Source organism: Mytilus galloprovincialis, chromosome 7 (genome assembly GCF_965363235.1).
Source record: "Mytilus galloprovincialis chromosome 7, xbMytGall1.hap1.1, whole genome shotgun sequence".
In the NCBI taxonomy this organism is placed as follows: domain Eukaryota; kingdom Metazoa; phylum Mollusca; class Bivalvia; order Mytilida; family Mytilidae; genus Mytilus; species Mytilus galloprovincialis.
This window is the reverse complement of record NC_134844.1, coordinates 36,837,892-36,864,620: the sequence shown is the minus strand read 5'-3', so window position 1 is coordinate 36,864,620 and position 26,729 is coordinate 36,837,892. Positions and strand designations below refer to the sequence as shown.

The 26,729-nt window shown below is 31.2% G+C and overlaps 1 protein-coding gene across 16 annotated transcripts in view; it reads left to right on the top strand.

Moving 5' to 3' along the window:
• Positions 1-26,729, top strand: part of LOC143082890 (epidermal growth factor receptor kinase substrate 8-like) — a 76,804-nt gene that overhangs the window by 24,708 nt on the left and 25,367 nt on the right. For 5 of the 16 annotated variants that reach the window (XM_076258860.1, XM_076258859.1, XM_076258863.1 and 2 more), the window contains 17 exons: positions 1,178-1,305; positions 2,462-2,629; positions 3,985-4,046; positions 4,822-4,865; positions 5,414-6,553; positions 8,935-9,168; positions 10,431-10,522; positions 12,502-12,631; positions 13,155-13,258; positions 14,676-14,914; positions 15,640-15,769; positions 18,339-18,385; positions 19,185-19,493; positions 22,766-22,855; positions 23,484-23,559; positions 24,037-24,150; positions 26,566-26,601. In XM_076258860.1, the coding sequence (XP_076114975.1) occupies positions 1,178-1,305; positions 2,462-2,629; positions 3,985-4,046; positions 4,822-4,865; positions 5,414-6,553; positions 8,935-9,168; positions 10,431-10,522; positions 12,502-12,631; positions 13,155-13,258; positions 14,676-14,914; positions 15,640-15,769; positions 18,339-18,385; positions 19,185-19,493; positions 22,766-22,855; positions 23,484-23,559; positions 24,037-24,150; positions 26,566-26,601 (3,143 nt within the window). Of the gene's footprint in view, positions 1-1,177; positions 1,306-2,461; positions 2,630-3,984; positions 4,047-4,821; positions 4,866-5,413; positions 6,554-8,934; positions 9,169-10,430; positions 10,523-12,501; positions 12,632-13,154; positions 13,259-14,675; positions 14,915-15,518; positions 15,589-15,639; positions 15,770-18,338; positions 18,386-19,184; positions 19,494-22,765; positions 22,856-23,483; positions 23,560-24,036; positions 24,151-26,565; positions 26,602-26,729 lie in introns of all 16 variants that reach the window. The other 11 variants (XM_076258873.1, XM_076258871.1, XM_076258861.1 and 8 more) reach the window with 10 other exon arrangements.

Below are 26,729 nucleotides of genomic sequence, written 5' to 3'. Positions count from 1 at the left end.
TTATTGTCATTTTATTTATTTTCTTTTGTTACATCTTTTGACATCAGACTCGGACTTCTCTTGAACTGAATTTTAATGTGCGTATTGTTATTGTTTTACTTTTCTACATTGGCTAGAGGTATAGGGGGAGGGTTGAGATCTCATAAACATGTTTAACCCTCCGCAATTTTGCGCCTGTCCCAAGTCAGGAGCCTCTGGCCTTTGTTAGTCTTGTATGATTTTAAATTTTAGTTTCTTGTGTATAATTCGGAGTTTAGTATGACGTCCATTATCACTGTACTATTATGCATATTTTAGGGGCCAGCTGAAGGACACCTACGGGTGCGGGAATTCTCGCTACATTGAAGACCCATTGGTTGCCTTCGGCTGTTGTTTGCTCTATGGTCGGGTGGTTGTCGCTTTGACATATTCACCATTTCCTTTCTCAATTTTATGTAACACAGAAACAAACGACAACCACAGAATTACAGGCTCCTGACTTGGGACAGGCACATACATAAATAATGTGGCGGGGTTAAACATGTTAGCAGGATCCCAACCCTCCCCCTAACCTGGGACAGTGGTATAACAGTACAACATCAGAACAACTATAAAAATCAGTTGAAAAAGGCTTAACTCATCAGATGGACAAAAATACAAGTGGATAGTTCGGTGAAAATGGACGTCATACAAAACTCCAAAACATATAAATGAACATAAATTAAAAATGATACAAGACTAACATAAAGGCCAGAGGCTCCTGACTTGGGTCAGGGGCAAGTCTGGTAGCCAAAACCAAATATGAAAAACAGAATTATAAATGAGTTAATACTGATAAATGACTTTTTCATTGTCTTGTTAGCTTTTAAGGGATGCTGTTAGAGATTAATTATACTTTAAATTTAAAATCAAGGTTAAAAAATTGTCCACGTAAGTTCTCCTTCCCATGTATTGAGTTCTTCGTTTAATAGGAGTTGTAGACAATAAAATTGTCATAGATAGCTAGATTCAAATCAACGACAAATCATGGAGATTCATTTACTTTTGTTCAGAACTCGAATGAGAATTCTGGTGAAACATTTTTTTTTGCATGATCCTTGCTGAAAAAAAGCTAAATTTATAAAGTGCGTACACTATTAAATATACCATTTTATTTTTCTGCTAATTATCACTAAAACAATGCAACGATTTATTCTAGGTGTGATGAAACCTGAGGATGGATTACGCAAGTTACGTGGAATGGAAAGTACCACTGGCATCTGGACAATGAGATGTGTTATGATCATAGAACGCAAAAATTTAATCGTAATCGACAAAGGAAATGGGGTAGGACATACAATAAATTTGCAGTTTTATACTGTGAAAAAATTTGGAATTAAGGATGTACTTAGGTGAGGTTTTGGAATTTGTGTTAAATGTTCGGACTGCTTGGTGTTTTTCCATAAAATACAATGTAAAATATTTTGCCCCATAACACCCCTTTATTTTTTCATATAAGACTTAATAGCTCATGAAAGGTCATTTACCAAAATTTTAGAAGATTCTTAATTTTCTTTCTTTTGTTTTGAGACCCAAATAGTACCAATGCATATATAGGGTAAAAGTTCGAGTCAGCCTTTTCCCGCCATATTTTAAATCTCAAATATCTCGAAAAGGAGGTCCATGACCTATCAATATTTTTAGCTTATCTTTATCCTTAATAGATGCTCTACCATCTTATAGTATCAATTCTATTTTCTAAATTTCTTAATTTTTACCTAACCTCACCTAAGTACATCCTTAAGAATATAGTGTGATAAAAATATGTACATCTGAAACTTTTTGTTTTGAAGGTTTGTAATTTCTCATTGGTGAATATCAATGGTTATACATGTAGTTTCATGGGATTATATTATATTCTGTTGTGTAATGTGATATAGATAGACTTTATTTCAATTTTTAATTCAGTTAAATACTCTCAATCAACAAACAAAAAATAACCTGGCAAAATTTTGTTTTTATCATGTTCACAGTATATATTTTAAAACATGTTCCAGTATGAAACATAATATAAAGACATTGACAGACATAACACAGTTCACAAACATTATTTGCATGCCATAATTTACAGAATGGATACCAAAAAGGCATTTTAGCAGCTTTATGTTTACAAACACATATACATATTTTGTTATAAATTACTATACCACATTGTAACATTCATTAACTGTTTGAAGACTTGATATTTTACAAATATGGGTTATTGTACATATATGGGTTATAGAATTTGATATTCATTTGTGTTGCTATTTAGTGTTGTGTAATGCCTAATGATTAACAAAAAAATAAAGAATTACTGTTTTTTAATTTCATAATACATTTTTCTACCTGTATTATACAACATTACAAATACATATTAAAAATATCTCAATGTATTAAGTATAATTTGAAAGTGTTAGCAGCATGACTTATAAATACATGTACAGTGATCTTATATTTCCAGGAGGAATTGGAAAGATTTCCATTAGAACTTGTACATGAACCAACAGCAATATTCAAAGAAGATAAAAGAGAAGTGTACACAAACTTAATAATGTTTACAATGTTAGAAAATCCAGGGAAATATAGCAGTAGATGTGATATGCACATATTCCAAAGTATAAATGCTCCGGTAGGTATTTACTATAAACCAGCAGTTACTGTTTGCAAATAGATTGACAACAGCTTATTCAAATTCCTTTTTAAGAAAAAAATGGATTAAATCTCAGAAAAATAATATTTGACATGAAATTTTGAAGGAATGTTCTTTGATCATTCACACATTATTAAAGGGTTACGTAAGTTCCAGGTGATCTAATAATTCTGCACTTAGTTGACCACAATTTGTTCAATACATGCTGCTATATTATGATCATGTTACACAAATGCGATATACCATAGGATGGGGTGATTTTCATGTACCGGTAACATTTTTAAAAGAAACTTCTTTGGTGAATATTTATATATTTTTGTAATCATTACAAGGACAGCATTTGTTTTAATTTTTTAAGGGAGGGAAACAAATTGTACCATTGCTAGGTGTATTTACGATTTTATTAGTTATTAAATAAAATCGATAATAAATATTGAAAACTGCAAGTAATGGGAAGGACATGTATGCATCTGACATGGTTGAATGAATTTTGAGAATGAAAAGGGTGTGTAAATGTTACACCTTTGTTTGTGATGTTACTGTGAAGTAATATTTTTAACTGACATTTGATTTGTGCATGTCATTTGAAGGGATTACTTTTCTACGTGAGTAAAAATAACTGGACAAAATGTTAATGACAACTCCCATCTTTTTTTTTCCACTGCATTGTTTTTTCTTATTTACGTCACAACCATATTCATGTCCTTTTCCTTAAAAAAATGCTGTAAACAAAACATTTTTGTTGGTGGAAAAGTATTTAATTTAAATGCTTCTTCAGTGATGTTGAAAAAACTGAAGAAATTATTCCATATTTTTAGAAAAGGACAAGAAACTAGTTCATATCATATATCAATAATATAAGACATGTCTAATTGACCTGTTTTGAATATTTAGTGGACAAAGGGAAGTAATAAACTCAAAATTAACAACAACACAATTTGTAAAAAATCAACAAGAAAAATATCTTGGCATCTTCACCAGAATTTTCAAACCTAGTGGTAAATATTTAATTATAATAGAAAATATTCTGTGTTTAGGAATGAAAGGATATATTTTTAACTAAATGCATATGCCAGTGTGCTAGGGATTTGAGTGAGATTTAAAAAAATCATTTATCATTCTGCCAAATTATTGCTCCTAACTGAAAGTTGAAATCAGTTCCTATCACAAGTTTGAACAAAATTCCTCATTAGATATCAAAACAGCTGCATTTAACAATGATGAATAACAAATTTAGCAGGAAAAGAAATCTCACAAGTACTGTCATAATTATCCAGACTATAGAAATAAAAAAGAAAACCAATACAAACATTAAGAAAGCTTTCTCTTTACAGGCACAAGATATTGTAGATGAACTCCTAGCAGCCAAAGAAGGTCGTCCCAAATTATTTCAAAGGTATGTATAAAATAACAAAAAATGGTGATACGGTTATTTTTAAAGGAGAAATTTTATTGTAATCTAAACAATTATGTCATTATGTTTTTTTATCTGTTCTCTTTCATGGAGAAAACTATTTTGTCCCTCAAAAACAGCAGGGGAATCAGGTTTTCCAACATAAGCCTGTTTGATTAAAAGTCTGCTGCCAATTATATTTTAACAGATCCGGAAAATACTTCTTTGCGGATTTGTTTACAATCAGCATATTATGAATTTTCCACAAAAATTGAAGCAAAACATTTGCATTAAATTTTTACCCACATCATGACTAGTACTCAAATTAATTTATTGCATTTTAAATTGAGCAAGTTTCAAAAAGTATATACTTTTTTCTATGGTATGACATCTCAAATCTGCAACAGTAACAGCATCTTTTTTAAAAGGTTGTACCAAATTTATATGTTAAAACAAGTAAAAACACCAAAAAAACCCCAACAAATACTGCTGTTGAGTATATTTTTTTTGTCAAAATATGTCACAAAAATTTTGACATCTCCTTTCTTAGATAATAAGCATATAATTACTAAGAACTAGTTCATATTTGGTATAATCCAATAAGAAAATATATGTATATTAAATTTAAAAAAAGTTTAATCAAACTGTAATACTATGTATCAAATGAGACCGGATTGAAATCAGTCATAAATAATGCACTACAGAAAAATATTGATATAAAATGCTTTGAAATATAAATTGAATAATGAATATTGAGTTTTGATATAATTTCTTACAGCAGTATACCTCCACCTCCAATGGGACCAGCACCAGACCCACCAGGTAAAGAAGATATATTATTTCAAACATTCAAAAGATTTGGGAATTGGTTTGGAATTACTTATTAGGCCTTTTTTTCTATTCACAAAGAGTTAAACAGAAGGGAGCAAATTACTTTTTTTTTTATCCCCCTAGGTGTAGGCAATGATCTGTGGGAGGTCATAGTGTAATGTTTTTTGCTGTCAAATTAAATTAGATAAAAACAAAATTGGCATTATATCTTGATACCTGTTCTGACAATTGTAGATAAAATGCACAAGTTCTTACTGTTCCTTTTCCACTACCCTGAACATGCTAAGTACCTTTCTTAATAAACAGGAGAATATAATGGTTAATCATTAAAGTGATGTTTTATTTTCTTCCCTGGTTTGAATGCATGATATAGATGATTAGACATAAGCTAGATATGTTTTGTTTGGAGCTAGAAATTTTTAAGATCTAATTTTTTGACAGCTTTTTGTGTTGCTAGAAAGTGTGATACCTTTTACCTAAACAGCTAGAATTGTTTTTTTATTATAAAAGAGGTATTTTGTTGTAATATAATTTTAAAGGAGGTCGATGGCTTGGTGGAAACAAAGAACCGAAGTCACATTTCAGTTACAGTACTGACGCACAAGAACCAGATCAACCAATTGTAGGAAAACGTGAGAAACATATAAAACTGCCCGTAGAAAAACATGTTATTACTGAAAGAATAGTCCCTAGTGGCAAGCATCAACCAATTCAGATAATAAGAACTCCTGTTGAAGAGCATTACACTAAAGAAAAATATATTCCTCATGGTCTAGAGACCAGAGAAAAAATGCCCACTCCTCCTACAAATAGACGAGTTGTACGTGAGTTGTTTGTTCCTGAAGAAAGGAGGCAGAGAAATGCATTGTTATCTGTGCCTTCTGTTAATGAATCTATGGTCCGTGAACATTATGTACCTTTAGAAGAAATGAAACAGAAGATAAAGATACCCCCTGTTCAAGAACATTTTTCTCGTGAAAGATACATACCTTTAGGGGAAAATCATTCAAGAAGGGCAAGTCCTCATGTCAAAGAGCATGTTGTAGAAAAGCGTTATGTCCCCAGTGGGACAGAGAGACGTTCCTGTTTAGGTGACCAGTCATATGGTAGCACTAGTGGATTTTCTACATCTGCTATTGAGGAAGAAGAGTTTGATGTTCCAGAAAAGTATCTGTCGCTCACAAGTAGACGAGGTTCAAGCTCTAGTAATCGCAACAGAAGCAGCAGTGTAGATAGGTATACATTGCCAAATAATCATAGCTCTAGTGTGATGTCAGATGGATATGCCGTCCCTTATGATCCTAGAAATTCAGATAAACATAATTTTGCATCAAGAGAGAGAAGAAGCTCCACAGGAGGGTTAGAAATTCCACCAGCATTTACAATGCCAAGAAGTAGACTTTCAACCAGTAGTGCCAATACATATGAAATTCCATTGCAAGTAGAACGAAGTATGCCATATAGAAGTGGAAGTGCACATGATATTCTGTCTGCCGTACGAAGGGAGGGAGATTATTTTCCAGACAGCAGTATTTCATCTGGAAATGGAAGAGGAAAATGGAAGTTTGGAGACAGAAGGCAACAATTTTCTTCTTCAAACCAGGGATCTTCTAGTGGTTATTCTTCAATGGAACCTTCAGTCCATTACGGTACAATGCCAAACACAGGGGCCAAATCTAGTAAGTCAGTGGAAGGGATGAGAATGTACTTATATATTTATTGGTATCAATGGTCATTTGTATATTGGTATCAATAGTCATTGGAATGACAGTATATTTTGTTTGTATGGTGGAGAACAAATACACATATTGGTGTCAAGTTGTCAACGACTGAATGATGTATTGGCTAATATCTTGTCTATATTCAAGGCATGCAATTAAGATGATGACAATTTTGAGAAAGGCGATATAGAAACAATTCTTCATAAAGACTATTTTTAATGCATGATTTTACAGACTAACATTGTTTGTATTTACAATTTAATTTTGAGGGAGAATGTATATGTATTGCATTTATGAATGAATTAATATCTAGTTATAAACATTTCTGTACATAACATTTTCAAACATATTTAGATTTGAGGTATGATGATGCATTATAATTATAAAGGGATTAATATCTTAAATTATAGAAATCCTGTACATAACAATTTGTTGAAAAGTATTTTTGAGGGATGGTAATGCATCGCATTTTATATGAATGAATTTATTAATATCTAAAGTAATAAATATTTCTTTTTGTAACATTTAGAAAAATATGCTACACGATTTTTTTTAAGGTAGATGAGTATTATAAAATTTAGCTTTCAACTTGGCATCTAGATATGCAACAAAATTGGTATTGAGTTCTGTAATTGTTTTTGTCGAGCCTGCAACTTTTGTTGCAGAAAGCTCAACATAGGGATAGTGATCCGGCGGCAGCGGCTACGGCGGCGGCGGCGTTAGCTCACTTCTTAAAAGCTTTATATTTTAGAAGGTGGAAGACCTGTATGCTTCATACTTTGTATATAGATGCTTCATGTTACAAAGTTTCCGTCAGTGCACATGTCCAATGTCCTTGACCTCATTTTCATGGTTCAGTGACCACTTGAAAAAAAAGTTCAAATTTTTTGTAATGTTGAATTCTCTCTTATTATAAGTAATAGGATAACTATATTTGATATGTGCGTACCTTACAAGGTCCTCATGTGTGTCAGACAGTTTTCACTTGACCTCGACCTCATTTCATGGATCAGTGAACAAGGTTAAGTTTTGGTGGTCAAGTCCATATTTCGGATACTATAAGCAATAGGGTTAGAATATTCGGTGTATGGAAGGACTGTAAGGTGTACATGTCCAACTAGCAGGTGTCATCTGACCTTGACCTCATTTTCATGGTTCAGTGGTTATAGTTAAATTTTTGTGTTTTGGTCTGTTTTTCTCATACTATATGCAATAGGTCTACTATATTTGTTGTATGGAATGATTGTAAGGTGTACATGTCTAGCGGGCAGATGTCATGTGACCTTGACCTCATTTTCATGGTTCAGTGGTCAAAGTTAAGTTTTTGAGTTTTGGTCTTTTTATCTAATACTATATGCCATAGGTCAACTATATTTGGTGTATGGAAATATTTTATGATCTTTATGTCAGTCGCGCAGGTTTTATTTGACCGTGACCTCATTTTCACGGTTCATTGCACAGTGTTAAGTGTGTGTTTTGGTTCATTTTTCTTAAACTATAAGTAATGGGTCAACTATATATGTTGTATAGAAGCATTGTTAGCTGTACATGTCTGCCTGGCATGCTTCATCTAACCTTGACCTCATTTTCAAGGTTCATTGGTCTTTGTTTAGTTATCTTGGTTAATGTTAAGTTTATGTGACAGTTGTAATAAAGCTTAGCTTTATACTTAGGACTATCAACATAATATCAATGATTAGTATAGAAGGCGAGACATTTCAGCGTGTGCACTCTTGTTTAAATCAGAGATGTAGAGTTATATTTTGCATTCTAACTCCCATGATTATTATTTTTTATTTAATAAACAATTGTCTAATACAGATTTAGCCCTTTATATGACCATCAATATTTGTATTGGATGTTTTTACAATTAATTCCTGAATTATACAATGTAAGTTCACATTTTACAGCCTTATATGTACTACCAAAGTCAAGTTCAGAATTTGAAAAAGAGATTGAAAATTAATTTTATTTTGTTCTGGAATTATGATTTTTTTTCAGTTTCTGTCTTATCACCAATAAGATTGTGTTCCAATATTAATTTTAACCACATGCATTGACATGTGTGAATTTTTTATACTTTAATCAGGACCCATTGGTGGCCCTTCACCTGTTTTCTGCTCTATGGTCGGGTTGTTGTCTCATTGACATATTTCCCACTTCCTTTCTCAATTTTATGTATATAATTTTAACCCTCTCCTTGATTAAGCACTTGAGGCAAATAAACGAGCATAAAAAGAAAAGTAATACATAATATCAGCATGTTTTGCTCTACATTTTTGCTCATATTTAAATTTGATTTCATATATAGTTATATTCGCATGATAATTCATTTGTAGAACAAAGTTCACGATACCAATTCAAAACAACAACATTACGTGATGAAGGTATGAAATCAAATGCTAGTAGCAATGGTTTACGTTTACAAAATGAAGGATTCCGAGTTATTCCTAGTTCGGAAGGATTTAGACCTCCCAGCGAAGGCTTTAGAACTGAACCTTTTAGATCACAGAATGAGGGTCCTAGAGGAGACATGTATTCTCTTCCTATGCGTGACAAGGACTCTGTCAACAGTGAGTGGAACGGGTCACGGTGCATGCTGCAAGACTATTTATTATTGCTTGCCTTTGCTTACTTTTCTAGCATTTCCTAGAATTCATTCAAGGAATACTAGATATATTAGTTATTTGTTTCTGCATTTTTCAGAATTTATTTTTTATTTAGAAAAGGCAAATTTTCTACTTTTTACTTTTTAAGTAATATATGAAAACTTGATTTGAATACAGTTTTTATGGTCTCCTTTTCAAATATTAATGTTGCAATTGTAAAAGTGAAAAAGAGTATGTGCATTTTAATTGTATTTAATAGAAAAGAAATGTAAAATACATTGCAACTTGGATATATTTTACTGAAAGTAGTCTTGATTAAAAAGCTTGATTTGAATAAAAAGGGAAACTTGCCTTTTACATGATAATGTTGCATTTTTTAGTTTTAGGCATTTTTCAATGTAGCAAATTTTATGTTGTTAGATGAATATATTTTTTAGTTGCATTTATAATTAAGTTGGAATGTTCATGTTATGTTAATTATTTATTTCTACAAAGTATGAGGTATAGTGACTTGGGGATAAAGCGTTGGTGCTTTATAGGGCTGTTTCTATTAAAATAAATGTACAAGTTGTAGATGGCTTATACATTTCTGTACGTATCTCGTAATCTGTTAAAACATTGTAATGTAATCAATTTTCAGAAATATTCTCATTTCATAGACCAAGCTTTCCTTGTACATTCATTTCAGTAGAACAGTCCTCAGCTCCAACATGCATGTTTTTTTTTCAGTTAAAATTGATACTTTTAACTTAATACAAGAATATAATAAATTCAATACTGGAAAGGAATCATACATGGAGAATGATGTTACTGTAGTTTGTAGATCATTACCACAAGAGCTTGTTAAAAATGCAATTTCTCGTGTCCTGCCAAAACTCTGAGCTTCAGGCTTTCACAGATGCTTATTTAAGTTATAAGTGACTTTTTTTAATGATTTTTTTTTCAAATTTTTTTCTCAGAAAGTTTCATTAATATTATGATATTTCAGTCCTAATTTATCGTTTTAATATTAAATTTGAGATTTTTTTTAACCAGATCACATAAAGAGGTTGAGTTAAATGAGTAGTTTAAATTACAATGTAAAACCTTTAATCATTCTTAACTGTTGGAAGCAATATATTTCTTTCAAATTCATCAAATCCTTGTACCATTATTTGAACCAAGTCCATCACCAATTAATCAAGAAGCAAAGAATTGATATTTAAAAACTATTATCTGTTTTACAGGTGGAAATAGAGGTAACTATGGTCAATCACAGTACAGGGCATCATACACTGAACCTCCTGGTGGACAAAATGAAAGTTTAGAAAGGGATGTGGTAAGGTTTTAATGGTCTAAGGGAGATAACTGCTTATTTTTATAAAAAAGATATCAACTTCATTCAGTATTATCCTCTTCTCATGGGTTTTCGTACTATTAAGAATACATTAGGACTTCCCAATTTCCATTGAAAAAGCACACTGATAGTGCCATGTTTACGATGTTTTCCAAATCATGTTATAACATTGTTAAGACTGCTGATGTTTTTGAACCTTTTAAGTTTGCCTTTGCACAGACATCATGGGTCAGTGCTATTAAAGTATTTTCTTGAATGCACACTACTGTTAATCTTTATTTAGGCCAACTGAAATTAATTAGTAGATTTTCATCCAAATTTTTGAAAAAAATGGGGCGGGTGGGAGGATTTTATTTTTTAAATTTTATTTCATATGAAACCCTCGTCACGAGTTCTTCATACCGCGGGGTATATGCTAGTGGAAAACAAGCTTGTATAATGTATATACATGCTGTATAAGAAATCCTACACTATTTTTTAAACTCTTTAAGGGAGCTACCATTTGATTTTTATGGGGGGGGGCTAGGATGAAATTTGAAAAAAATAGGCAGGACAGGAGTTTTGAGTAAAAAAAAAGGCAGGATGAGACACTTTGATAAAAAAAAAAAGGCAGGATGACAATTTAGGTAAAAAAAGTCAGGATAAACTAATAAAAAAAAAAGGCAGGACCGAATAGAGTGAAAAATAAAAAGGCAGGACAGAGATTACAACTAAAAAAAAATGCAGGACAAAATTTTTCATCCTAGCCCCCCCATAAAAATCAAATGGTAGCTCCCTAAATAAAAAACCCTGATTGGCAACCACTGTTATACATGTAATTGCCGCTTTAGAAACCTATTTACAGTATACATCAACAAGAAGAGAAATGCTCTCTTCAGTTGGACTATACCTACACCAAATTTATTTTGCTTTCTAAGCAATGGTTTGTAGTCCCCATAAAATCAATAAAATGTATTGGTGCAATTGTATGCAGCACAAGTATTATGAGTACAGAATAAAATTTAAACTCAGTGTTGAAAGTAATTATGATGTAAAACGTGAACTTAACCAAAAAGTAGTTGGTGTTTAATAAACAGCACCCATGGGTAAATATAAGGGCTTGTTATAATTAAAATGCGTGTTTGTCGACTTTTCTTCTCAATATACGGTCATAAATCAAACAAGTTCGTGCTTGTGTCAATTTCTTCAATCCAGTCATGTTTTTTGTACCTATTTGTTCTACAATTCTTGCGCTTTGGATATCATTCACAGTCCAAATTTCCTGACACAACTCATTGTATAAATAAAGTAAAAAACACGGTTTTCGATTCACTTAAATTTATTATGTGACTACCGCAATTTGCGTTCAAGGACAAAGCGTTTTACTCGTAACTCGAATATTTCATGCCCTTCTCGTTATCAATCTCTATTCTCGCTAGATGATGTTGTCATCATAGAGCAGCAGAATATGTCGACTTAATCATTTTCGTTAGATTACTTGAAGAAATACAAAAACGAAATTGAAACAGGAAGTGTTGAATGAAACAAAATTATTGATGGTTCCCGGTAACAGACATGATCAAAATCCGGAAATCGTATTTTTGTTAAATAAAAAAAATCGGGGCGGGACGATTTCAGAGGGGCGGGCGGGGATGAAAATCTAGCAATTAATTTTAATTGGCCTTATATAGTCTCAATTTTTAGGCAAAGCCTACCTTTGGTCAAATTTGGTATGCATTTTTTTAGAAATTACCAGCAGGTGCAATTATTGATTTATAATTTCATTTGGCCGATTGTTAGATGAATTTGTAATAAAAGAAGTTCTTAAGCGTTGGAAACATCAGTACATTTTGAGTATTTTAAAACAGGAGAAGGATTTAACTCAATAAGATGATAATATATTTATGTTATCCTCTGAAAACAATTACTTGCATTAGGAAGTTTAAGCTAAATAATATAGTTTTCAATGTTTCATATTTCAGCAAATTTTGAACTCTTGTTTTGATGACATTGAAAAATTTGTTGCCCGACTTCAACAAGCTGCTGAGGCATATAAAGAATTAGAAAATCGTAAACGTGAAAGACAGTCACATAAAAAGAAAAACGACAGAGGTGAGATAATAAGGTCATAATGGTTGTAATATTATTACAAAATAAAATTGAGAATGGAAACGGAATGTGTCAAAGAGGCAGCAACCCAACCAAAGAGCAAATAAACAACACAAGGTCATCAATTGGTCTTCAACACAGGGAAACAATCAGCAAATGTGTATTAGCTCAGCGAAAATGGATTTCATACTTAATTCCAAAGCATATAAATGAACCAAAATTAAGAAAAACTTACAAGACAGACAAAGGCCAGAGGCCTCTGACTGGGGACAGACACAAAAATGCAGTAAGGTTAAACATTTCTTAGACCATACTATTAATATGTTGTAATAATTTCTTTACTAGAAAGGATCATTTTAATCTTAAAATTTATCATTGATGGATACAATTTAAAAAAAAAAATAATTGAAATGTAGGAAAAATTGGATTTGTTTGATTGATTATTGGAAATATTTACCTATCTATAACATTTTAATCGATTTAGTAGTTAGATATTATAAATCAATAGGATTTCTTATTTCTATAGCCCCACCACCAAGAGATGGCATGTTAAACATGAGGGCCAGACCTCCACCTGGTGATGACTTCATAGATATCTTCCAAAAAATCAAATGTGCTTTTAATTTACTGGTTAGTATAGACATGTATTACAATTTTATTTTTAACTGGATTTTTGTGTCAAAAATGGCGGTTATTGATTTGGGGATGTACGGCGGGTGGGCGGCAACCAAATGTTGTCCGTGCATTTACTCATGAAGCGTTCAACCAAACCTTTTAAAATTTTAATATGTTGTTACTGACAACAAAATGGAGGTCAAGTTCAATAATGACGATTTTGACTTTTACCGTTCAGGAGTTACGTTTCTTGAAAGTTTAAAAAATGTTGTGTCCGTGCATTTACTCATGAACCGTTCAACCAAACCTTTTTAAAATTTTAATATGTTGTTACTGACAACATAATGGAGGTCAAGTTCTATAATGACGATTTTTACTTTTACCGTTCAGGAGTTACGGTTCTTGAAAGTTTAAAAAATGTCGTGTCCGTGCATTTACTCATGAACCAGTCAACCAAACCTTTTAAAATTTTAATATGTTGTTACTGACAACAAAATGGAGGTCAAGTTCAATTTTGACGATTTTGACTTTTACCGTTCAGGAGTTACAGTTCTTGAAAGTTTAAAAGTGTTGTGTCCGTGCATTTACTCATGAACTGTTCAACCAAACCTTTTAAAATTTCCTATTAGGAGTTTTGGTCCTTGTAATATTGATAAATGCCAGAACACAAATAAATGTTAAAGAATCCGGTTTACTGTCATTTTGACAGCTCTTGTTGTTTCTTATACATGATAGTTGTGATAATACATTAATTTAGAATTTAAAACATTTTTGTAGCATTGAAACTAAATGTTGACAGGCAACCATTTTGATTTGGCCACCAAATTCGATGAAACTAAAACTGTTTCTAGTCAAAATATTGTCTGAAAAGGATAAAGGAAAATATAGGAAAACAGTATGTGAATTAAGGATGTACTTAGGTTAGGTTAGGTGAAAATTGATAAATTAAGAAGTTGAAATTGATACTATAAGCTGGTAGAGCATCAATTAAGGATAAACATAAGCTAAAAATTTTGATAGGTCATGGACCTCCTTTTCGAGATATTTGAGAATTGAAATATGGCGGGAAAAGACTGAGTCGGACTTTTACCTTATATTTGCATTGGTATTATTGGGTCTCAAAACAAAAGAAAGAAAATTAAGAATCTTCTAAAATTTTGGTAATTGACCTTTCATGAGCTATTTAGTATTATATGAAAAATTAAATGGGTGTTATGGGGCAAAACATTTTACATTGTATTGTATGGAAAAACACCAAGGAGTCCGAACATTTGACACAAATTCCAAAACCTCACCTAAGTACATCCTTAAGGAGAAATAGCAGTGTCAAAATACAATGACTTTAAAATAATTGATTTAAAAAAGTTTTTTTTTTTGTTATAGTCCTGTTTGAATCCAATATTAATTTACCGTAATCTTTTCTTATTTGTAGTCAAAATTAAAGGCACATATTCATGACCCCAATGCTCCTGAACTGGTACACTTTATCTTCACACCTCTTAGTCTGATATATGAAGCTAGCAGGGATCCAGTTCATGTTGGTATAGACCTTGCCTCCAAAGCAGTAGCACCATTGTTGACAAGAGAAGCCAAAGAGCTGTTATTGAACTGTTTGACCTCTAAAGAGTTAGAGTTATGGCAGCTGTTGGGCAGAAATTGGACCACATCAGAGTAGGATTTGTATACTTTATATGCGACTTTATCTGCAAATAAGAATAATGCCAAATTAGATATTTTATCCCATTTTCATGGTCCATCGAACATAAAATATGATAGTGCGGATGGGGCATTCGCGTATTTGAGACACTTTCTTTTTGTTACATCATAGTGTGTTGATATTGCAAGTATTGTCACAGAATATTATCCAATTACATTTGAAATATGCTAATTTAGAACTTACCAAATAGATGAAGCAGAACCCCCCCCCCCCCCCCCCCAAAAAAAAAATGATGTATCCATCCGATTTTTAAAAAAATAACATGTAATATGTTTGAAATGGTAATTGTTTATCCTTGAACAAAGTAATGTGTAGTAATAAATAAGATTACAAGAGAACTTCTAAGTTTTAATCTTGCTGATTTTTAAGGTCATAGGACAGTTCATTTTCAACATTGCTATGATAACATCAATGATCATACTCATGATGTGAAAAATATGATAAATTTATAATTTATTAATAAGGACAGATCTATTATATGTAAGTGCAATAATTTTACCTTGATGTGTTAACATTGCAAGTCTATGATAACTAATTTGAGTTTTGCAACCTTTCCAGAGATGAATATCCAGGTCATGTGGAAGCCTTCTGTCCAAGATTTTACAATGGTTGGACACCAGCACCTTCAGTATGTATTTTTAGAACAATGTAGAATTGATAGTAATCTTTATTATTACAGAGATGAGATGCAAAGCACTCAACGCAATCTATTCAAACCTACAATTGACAAAAGTCAGTTGGAACAGTCCCTAGCCAATCATAAACATCAGATAGAAGAAAACACACGAGCTGAAGAAGCTAGATTTCAGGTAGCCAACCAAACGCTTCAGCTTTTGTGATTTGCTAGTTAATTTCTCAAGCAGATTCAGTTCTATCCTATGTTACTGTACTAATTGTATGTCATTAGGGGATTTCAAACGTGAGAAATTCCTAAATCGTTATCAAATAGAGTATTGATTATTTCATGCTTTAAAAACTCGATAAGAAGATCTCATGTTGGTAGGCTAGTTTATGTGTTGGTGATATAAATAGCATGATGAACTTTTTTAAAAGTTCTTGTCTGTCATGCAGGCAGTTGTGATAAGTATTTATGGCTTTTCAATAGATATATATATGTATACAGTCATGATTTTTTTCTTTAAATAATTAATTTCGAAACCATTTCTTGTTAGAACTTATCTAATTGGAACGAAAAAAAAAACAATGAAAGTAGCCTCACTGCAACCGACTTCCATCCTTTAGACCATTTGAACACGCATTATTTTTTACAATTTTAGCTTGTTTGATTTGTTCAATAAATATGTTAAGTTAGTTCATATTTAAGTTTAATTCTAGATAAATGGAAAGAAAAAAATAAATATCTGGTACTGGTTTTCTTATTTAATCTGACTTGGAATGGCATCAAAATAATTTGACGAAAAATAAAAATAAATTGAATGACACAAATACTTATTACCACTGGCTGCAGGTGTTTGTTTTATATATATATATATCCAGATGTGTGTATATTTTGTTGTTGCTATATTGTCATATATAAACACATATTAGTAGTTAGAGCTAAAAAGTCTTTTCAGGTTCTATTGAAGGAATTGTAATTCATTAGAATCAATTCAAGGAAATATTACATTATTGATTTTTCTGCAATGAAAATCATTTTTGGAACAAAACATGCTCGGTGTGGTATTTTCTTGTTGTGTTGGAAGACCGATTGTTGGCCTTCGGTTGTATTTTGCTTTTAAGTCAGCTAGTTGTCTCTTTGACACATTCCCAATTTCCATTCTCAATTTTATGTTCTACATACTTCAATGCATAGGTGGTTGGATCAAGTCGGTCGAAACCAAATTTTGAAAATACGGTTTTTGCTGTTTTCCTCTAAGGACATTGCAATTAGGAGTAGGAGCAAATACTGGTCACCTTTGTAGTCAGGATAATGTGTATGATCAGTTAGACATGTTTTTTTGGGGGGGCAATGTTACCTTTTTAACTAGCATGCTAAAAATCTAGCTCAGAGTGTCTGTCTAGAACAAAGCAGGGTTGTATCCATATCAAACTAACAGGTTCTTATCTTGATATTTATGTAATATTTGTCACTGGACATTATACAAATGATAGAAAAAAACGCCCTAAAGATAAAGGCAATATAAACATCTAGTTCTGAAATGGGTGATTTTTATCCTGGAATTATCTTCATTGCGGGCAACTGTTCATGGAAGTATTGAACTTTTAGTTATTGATGATGACATCTTGGAAAGACTTTTGAACCAATAAATGCTTTATGTAGATACCACTTATAGACATTCACAGTAAAATCTGTAATTTACAATTTGCTGTTATAGATTGATTTTATTATGTAATGCTTATGATGCAATCAATAGTTAGTAAATTAATATAAAACATTGCTTTGTCAAGCTTCAGCTGTTAAAAGAAAGCAAAATAAATGAATAATCAGTTATAAGAATAACAAGAATTATAATCCAGAAATTGTCAAATGTTATTTTGGTCATATATATATATATATACACATGTAAATGTTATACCTGATTAGTCAAGTCTGGAGATGTTACTATCCATACATTCTATAACTTTGAAACAAACCTGCAATTAATGTTCAAGATAATTGGATGACATTTGATTTGATGATTATAATTTTGTTTTAAGATACAATATATATGTATAAAAATAGTTTTGCAATAACTACACAGATTCCATTAGTCATTGCTTGTCAATTGATGGCTGGGTATTAAATGTGAAGACTGCATGTCTAACATAAAAGCTTTCACATGATTAAACATTGTTTTGAGATTACTGCTAATTATCATTACAAAACACCACAATAAAACTCTGCTATTTAATAGACCAATCAGAATGAACTACAAATCATTTTTGTTTTGCTTACAAGGATCTGACAAAGCTCCATTCTACTACTTGTTTAAAGGCCTTTCAGATTCTTCTGGTTTGTCTTCATGAAACACACCTTTGAAAATTTGTAAGCAGGAATTTCATTGGCTGAGGTAATAACTACTAGAACAGAAGGTGAACAGAATGTTTTCAGATCTTTGTAAGCAAAGCTAGGAATCTTGATCTGTATTTATTCAGATTGCTTTAATAGAATGTGTGATTTTGCTGTGTAAACGTTAGGATGTATCTCTTAGTGTGCTGCTATCTGAGTTGGCTAGTTTAGTGTGGTAATTAAAGCTTGCCAATCTAGTCATGCTGTCATCAAAATTGCTGAAATCACTTTTGCTTAACATGGTCAGTTCAATTCAAACTGTGTTGTTGAGCTGCAAATAACTTTCATTAATCATAAAGGTTTTATAGGAAGAAAAACATATCTGAATTTGTCCTATATATATTTATGAATTATTTTGCTACTTTTAGTCCCAGCAGATGATTAGACAGTTACCTCCACCAAGAGAAGAACCCAGGTTTGTATTTACATGATAGGGATATTAAAATACTGACCCTGTACAGTGGTGGATCATTTTCAAAAGGAGAGTGGGTGCCGCTACCAGGATAAATGGGGGTTCCAACCTTATGTCCCTCCTGGATCCACCACTGTAAAGCAAATAACACTCCAGTTTAAATGCTGTTCCTTTTTATAAATCTTCAAATTTTTCAGTGGTATTATGATATTGAAGTTTTGTTGTCAGTCATCAGTAAATTATTTTTACATAATAACTTTCTATTTCATTTGTTTTTTTTTCCATTTTATTTGTCATGATGTATTATATTTGTAATATATGTAAATTAAGCCAATTCACATGTTTAAGGCTTTAAAAAGAAAAAGATTTTATTCTGTTCAAGTTTTGGACCACCTTTGGATCTCCACATTCCTGATTTGTTTGTATTTTTTAGTATGAAGAAAGATATTGCTATGGAAGATTTTTACTTACACATCAGTTTTTCAACATCATAAAAACGAATAAACATGAATTTTGATTGGATGATAGGAATACTGTAAAACCTCAACATTTTGAGTCATCTCATTCAATCTAGTATTTAGTAAATACATGCTAATATTTGGTTAAAAATAACATTTGAAATATCCTACTGATAATATAGGTGATGTGTTAAAATCAAAGTAAGAGTGTTTATGTAAAATATGCAAAGATAATCTATTTTGAAAGTATTTCTATTTCAACATTCCTGCAATATATGCAGAATATTTCGAAAGTTTTATGAGTGTCAAAACTAGATGTTGAATGTTTGCCTGATTATTTACAGAGATGATTATAGAGCTACAAAAGATGATTTTAGAGCTACAAGAGATAATTATGGATCTACAAATTATGGCAGAACACAACCCGAGGAACCTTCTTACAGTCGAACTCGACGAGAAGAGGAACCAAGCTACCACACAGGACCTATTGGAGCTTCTTCAAGGATTGGTCAGTCATTCAGACCAGAAGAAGATGACCATTATCGACGAGAACCAATGTACGATAGGAAACATCCCTCTACCCCACCTCCTGGTGCTGTCACTAACCCTAATGTAGCCAAGTACCAAGAATATGTTGAAAAACACATAGATAGGTGTGGTTATACTAACTTGTAAACTTCAATACAAAATACTTTCTAAGAATAAGATGAATTCTAATGAATTTAATTAAAGAATTAAAGTTAAGAAAAAATTCAACAATGTAAATTTTAACAAGTTTGGAATAGATTTTGATTTCTTTAAGCTGTGTCAGAATGTTTCAAAATGTGATGCCTAATATGATTTTATTTGAAAAGATCTTTTTTTAAATTTAACATTTAATAAAGTAGGACAGAAATGTGGGAATAACAGACCTACATTGTTTTATTTAAACTTTCTTAATTTCAAATATTGAAATAATTTTTTGTCTTTTTACTATTTTATATACTAAAAGTTCTAAATGATTTCTTGAAAGTATTTTCTGGGCTGGAAAATGTTGAACAGATGTTTTGTGGTTAAGAAATGATCAAGAGATTTTATAAGTTAACAAATAGCTTATAAAGAAAAAAGGAAGTAAATAAAATTTTGACATATATATTAAGTTCAACATTTTCCATACATTATTGGATGTTTGTGTGATACATAATTTCACTATTCTGAGGGATTATTTCAAGCTCACATAACTTATTAAATGGAGTAGAAACTCAATTTAGAATTTACATGTAACTGTATCAAAATTTGTAAATTTTGGGCATTATGCTAACTGATTTGAAATAGTTTCACAGAAATATATTCCTTTGTACATGTCCACCTCAGTATTTTATTAGTAATGTATATCATTTTCACAATGAATACACATACAGTATTTCACAGTACTAGTTATAATGGCTTGCAATGCTTTACTTTGTATTTTATATATAACTTTTGGGTAGTAGATAAGTTGTACAAAACTAACACCAGACCAGTTAAAATGACTTAGTTGTATTAAGATAACACCATTACCCACTTATCACCTGTTCATTTCTTGATACCGTCTGTATATTATTGGTCAACATAATATGCAAAGTGGTTGTCAATAAATTTAAAGACTACTGCGGAAGTCTACATTAGGGCCTTCATGTCCTTCTTTCTTCATCAGTTAAGATTCAAGTTAATGACTAGTTGAAGGTTTTTTGTCGAGCCTGCAACTTTTGTTGCAGAAAGCTCGACATAGGGATAGTGATCCGGCGGCGGCGGCGGCTACGGCGGCGGTGTTAGCTCACTTCTTAAAAGCTTTATATTTTAGAAGGTGGAAGACCTGGATGCTTCATACTTTGTATATAGATGCTTCATGTTACGAAGTTTCCGTCAGTCACATGTCCAATGTCCTTGACCTCATTTTCATGGTTCAGTGACCACTTGAAAAAAAAGTTCAAATTTTTTGGAATGTTGAATTCTCTCTTATTATAAGTAATAGGATAACTATATTTGATATGTGCGTACCTTGCAAGGTCTTCGTGTCTGTCAGACAGTTTTCACTTGACCTCGACCTCATTTCATGGATCAGTGAACAAGGTTAAGTTTTGGTGGTCAAGTCCATATCTCAGATACTATAAGCAATAGGGCTAGTATATTCGGTGTATGGAAGGACTGTAAGGTGTACATGTCCAACTTGCAGGTGTCATCTGACCTTGACCTCATTTTCATGGTTCAATGGTTATAGTTAAATTTTTGTGTTTTGGTCTGTTTTTCTCATACTATATGCAATAAGTCTACTATATTTGTTGTATGGAATGATTGTAAAGTGTACATGTCAAGCGGGCAGATGTCATGTGACCTTGACCTCATTTTCATGGTTCAGTGGTCAAAGTTAAGTTTTTGAGTTTGGTCTTTTTATCTAATACTATATGCCATAGGTCAACTTTATTTGGTGTATGGAAATATTTTATGATCTTTATGTCAGTCGTGCAGGTTTTATTTGACCGTGACCTCATTTTCACGGTTCATTGCACAGTGTTAAGTTTTTGTTTTTTGGTCTATTTTTCTTAACCTATAAGTAATGTGTCAACTATATATGTTGTATAGAAGCATTGTTAGCTGTACATGTCTGCCTGGCATGGTTCATCTGACCTTGACCTCATTTTCAAGGTTCATTGGTCTTTGTTTAGTTATCTTGGTTAATGTTAAGTTTATGTGACAGTTGTAATAAAGGTTAGCTTTATACTTAGGACTATCAACATAATATCAATGATTAGTATAGAAGGCGAGACATTTCAGCGTGTGCACTCTTGTGTCTTTGATAAATGGTCATACTAGTTCTGTAGTCCCAGTCTTACAGTACCCCTCTATATGGTCCATAAAAGTGATATATGGTCATACTAGTTCTGTAGTCCCAGTCTTATAGTACCCCTCTATATGCTCCATAAAAGTGATATATGGTCATACTAGTTCTGTAGTCCCAGTCTTATAGTACCCCTCTATATGCTCCATAAAAGTGATATATGGTCATACTAGTTCTGTAGTCCCAGTCTTACAGTACCCCTCTATATGCTCCATAAAAGTGGTTTTATAAGTAGATCATCTAAATGTACAGTGATAACTACTAATCTAGCCTGTCAACAGTAAGGAAGTGAGTTTGAACCATGTTGCAGCAAAGTGCACTTAACTTGGATCCTAATTAACTGGTATTACCAGTTTTCATGTCAAATATAGAAAAGATTTCATATGATTGCCAATGAGACTGCATAGTCGTCTATAAAGGCCCCAAAATGACAAATGTAAAAGAATTCAAACCAAAAAACTAACGACCTAATTTATGTACAAAACCAATGTGAATTTCTCTTAATAAAAATATAAATTTTTAAGAATCAATCCTCCCATTGCATGAACATATTTATACAAATTATTCTAAGACCTATATATATTTATACAAATATTTAATTTGGCATGACGATTATTTAAAACCATTTGATGTGAAATATCTTAGACCAAAGTAATTTTTCCAAGATTAAGAGTTCTCCTTTAATACAGTAATACCATTAAAAATGATTGAAATGTTTTCCTTCATTGCTGCTGTCAAGATGCTATTTTTCTCATGTTTAAGATTGAAATAATAAAATTTAATGGGTTTCAAAAAGCGGTTTATAACATTATCAAGATACAGTATTTTAGTATTTCAACATATATGAGCTCATTAAATGTTAAGTATAAATATCATGATTATATCTGATATTTTCTCAAAACGCAGCAGGTAACTTTGTGGTTCACATATTATTGAAAACAGAACTTTGACACTCATTTTTGAAATTTAATTGTATGATCATGCTAATTCCATGTATGAAAAGGGAATTAAACAAGTATGATTTATAGTTTAATTTCATGCTTACTATCCAATATATTTGTCCCACAGAAATCAAGATGCACATAGATATTCTGGTAATAAGTCTAGAGGACAAGAAAATCAGGAATATAAGGAAGAATTAAGAAGGAAAAATGCAAAGTAAGTCATTCAAAATAATATTTATTCACTAACATAATCTTGTTACAGCTAGGCTGATAATTGAATTTGGCTAACTATAGTATGTTGAATGGAATCCTAAGGGTTTTTCCATTTTGATATAAAGCGTTTTTTATTTGGAAGTCAACATATCTGTCATCTCATTGTTTTCCTAGTTGTTTTTTTTTTGGGGGGGGGAGGAATATTTTACTACCTTGTCACTTTTAAAAATGTTTCGTCCTATTACAGATTATATTGAAGTATATTAAGAGTAATATAAATGTTTGTTTGTGTCAAATCAGGTGTATTTTTTAAACATAGCACTGAATATATTATAAAGAATTGGATGCTTCCGCGCTTTATACAAAATGTGCTTTGATCAACGCTTCTACTACCCTAGGGAATAACTATAAGAAGCATTCAATACTTATAATTTTATTTTTTCGCTATGATCATGAAAACACCATCTTTTATTTACCTGTGCACTTTATTTTGGAAACGTGTCATCATGTATGTAAAAGTTCATTTTGAAGTAAAGAATGATGCAAGATGGCTGTTGGCCAATCAAAATAACGTTTAATAATGAAACATACATCTAATGTCATTATTGATTATGAAAATGATATTGTAGAATATATGAAGCTGTTCATGAAAGAACAGGTAGAAATCAAAAGGAAATAACAGTAGAAAAAGGAGATATATTAGAGGTAATTCATTATATAATAAAAAATAGAAAAGAAACCACTTTTCTTGCTGTTCTTCATCACAAATTTAGAGTGAGGTCTGTGTATATTTTGTGAAGGCATTTAGATAAGAAGAGACTAAAGGCCATTATGTTAGTCTAAACTACTTACAAATATTTGTAAATTAAGTGTTTAAACCCAATGAGCATCCAATAGAAATCTGAATTCTTGTAAATACTCTTCTTACTCTTATAGACAAAGCCTTAAAATAACCATGTGCATTGTTTCAGTGCAACACAAACATATATTAATCACACACAGCAAAAATATGTTTTTCATTATTCCAATAAAGTACAGATAGGCATAAAAAAATGATTTCAGAAACAAAATGTGAAGTAACACCTCTCTTCTATGGAAATCACATTTCAAAGCTTTACTTTGTACACATGTATATTTCTGTTTTTTCTGATGAACAATTTCTTGAAAAATGTTTTATTTTAGGTATTAGACGACAGTAGAAATTGGTGGAGGTTACGAAACTACAAAGGTGATTCTGGATACGCCCCTTATACAATTCTACGAGATGCGGGAGATGATCGTAACGATATTGATCGGGTAAGGATTTGATATTTACTGTTAATTATGATTTTACATTGGCAGAAGTACTGTTTTCAGATATTCCTGAATATCTAGTCTGTTTTTGAGATGCAACAGGTTTTGGGAAGTTGTGTTGCTCACATGGTGCAAGTGGAATTATGGGAAAACCATTTTGAAATTGAAACAAATTAAATTTATTTTGGTCTTTTTTTCTGACTGATTATTCAGGAATATTAATTTTATTGCTATTAAAATATTGTGTTCTATTTTACTTTAAATACATGAGTTTTAATATTTCAATAACAAAAACTGGTGGTATTTATTAACACAACATAATAAAAAGAATTTTCTTCACTTTCCAGTTTCAGAGATATTACAAATATATATTTTAAATTTCAATTGAAATCCATGCAGAATTTGATAATGGAAATGAAAAATGTCATTTGTTAAAAAATTGAGTTATCTTATGTGTAAAAAAATTAGAACGCAATACTATAATTTAAAAATAGCAATATAATTGGCTTATTTTATGTCATATTGTTGACAATACAACAACATAATTAAAGGAATTGTAAGTTTTTATTGTTTTAAAGATATATTTGAATAGAATTACAAGTACCATCAAACTTCTGTTTCATATTTTAGATTTAATTTTGACATAAAGTTAGCCTTCTTGTGTACATTTTTCAATCACAAAATAAAATTCAATACTGCACATGATTTGTCTAAAATATATAACAATGTATTATACTATTAGGCTTTTTACAAGATATTCTTCCATATTTATTTTTATATTAACTTTTTGAGATGGAGATTTTTTTTTTTTTATTTTAAAGTTTTTTTTAGCAGCAGAGGCATAACTTATTTTTCTATAAACATCTATACTTTTTGTTTGTTTAAGATGTCAAAGAATTCATTGTTTTTGTTAACTGTTGGACAGATGCTACAGGTGGCAAAATGATTTGCTTTCCATTAAAATAAATATGTTTAAATGATGATAATTGTTCCTAGAGGTAAATTTTGCATTTAGACATATCATTTTGCCTCCTATACATTTTGGACTACAGTTATCCAAGAAAAATCTTTTTATTTAAAAGAAGTATTGCTTTATGTCAAAAGACTGGTTACAGAGACATATTTTCCTAATGACTTTTTCTCAAAAAGCATAATGCTTTTGATAATGCCTTTATCTTTATCTTTTAGAGAAAAAGCAAAACTGCTTTAATCCAAAGCATCAACAGAAAAGCAAATTGCTTTATGTCAGTTTAGCTTATTTAATATTTTCTATTCATGTTGTGTTGATTCCAAACAGGCTTTCAGAGGCACCCGACAACAATAGTGTCAGTAGCAGTTAGCTCCCTTTATTAAATTGACGAGTAAGATCCAAAGTATCAGCAGGCCATGTTCAATTAATATTCACATAGCTGATTCTGCTTATTCGTACCATTGTATACAACAGCTTCCTATTTTAACTGCTAAACACAAGCTTTAATATTATTTGGAATGTTTCACTTATTGTCAAGAAAAAATCATTTTCATGTGTCACCAAAAGTATTATGAAGTAATATTTAGAATTAAGTTAAATAAAATCGAATTAAAGGCTTAGTTTGAATTTTCTTAATTTAATTCACAGACAAAAAAATAATGATCTTTCATCTGGTAATTAAAGGAGAAGGTTTGATTCAGTTACTTTTTATGCCCTGAAATTCAAAAAAGTTTTAAAGCAGTTACCTCCCTTCAAATAAATTGTTTAGATGTTCAAGTGTTTTGAAAGGCTTGAAGAACTTTATATTTTTTGTAATTTCAGAGGCCAATAATGGCTGTTATCATACCTCTTCCTATTTTAATTCTTGAAATATTCATTTATGAATGGTACACATGAAAATAAGTAGATAAAATTATGCCATATTGGGAAAAACACAGAATTAACAAAAGCTTGTATTTTATTACCACAGAATGTAGATTGAAATTTTAGTTCTTCTCTGTAAGTTGCTTTGTGGATTTTTGTTTTTGTTATGGTCATTATTATATATATATATATATATACTATTTTGTATGGCTCTTTTTAAATTCCTTTTTATTTTTACTACCGGTATGTGTATCAGGGAATTTTCATATGTCCTCTTATTTTTCCACAAAATGACTTTTAACATTATTAAGAAACAAATTGTTTTCCTATTAATTAAACAATTAGGAAATCCAGCTTCTGTCCATGTACAGAATGGCTGCTTGACCAATCAGAATATCAGAAATGGTTATGTTCTTGTAAATGGCATCTGATCCAGTCAGTACGTCAAAATATATCATGTTCCCATAATACATAATTTTTGCTGATTTTAGATAGTAGTCAATCAAATTTCCTGGTATGCAATAACTCTGTTCCACATTGAAATTTGTTCTGAATTTTGATTATGGTTGGTTTTATATTACCAGAATGTGAGAGATACTTTAATGGATATGACCTATTTGGTAAATCATGCTGGATTCTTTGTCAGAGTTCATTGTAATCAAAACTAAAGATATTGGAAGTTGAGGCTTTGGTTGTGTTTGTAACAGTTGTTGTTTAAAATTATAAAAAAGTCCTAGTTACATTTATG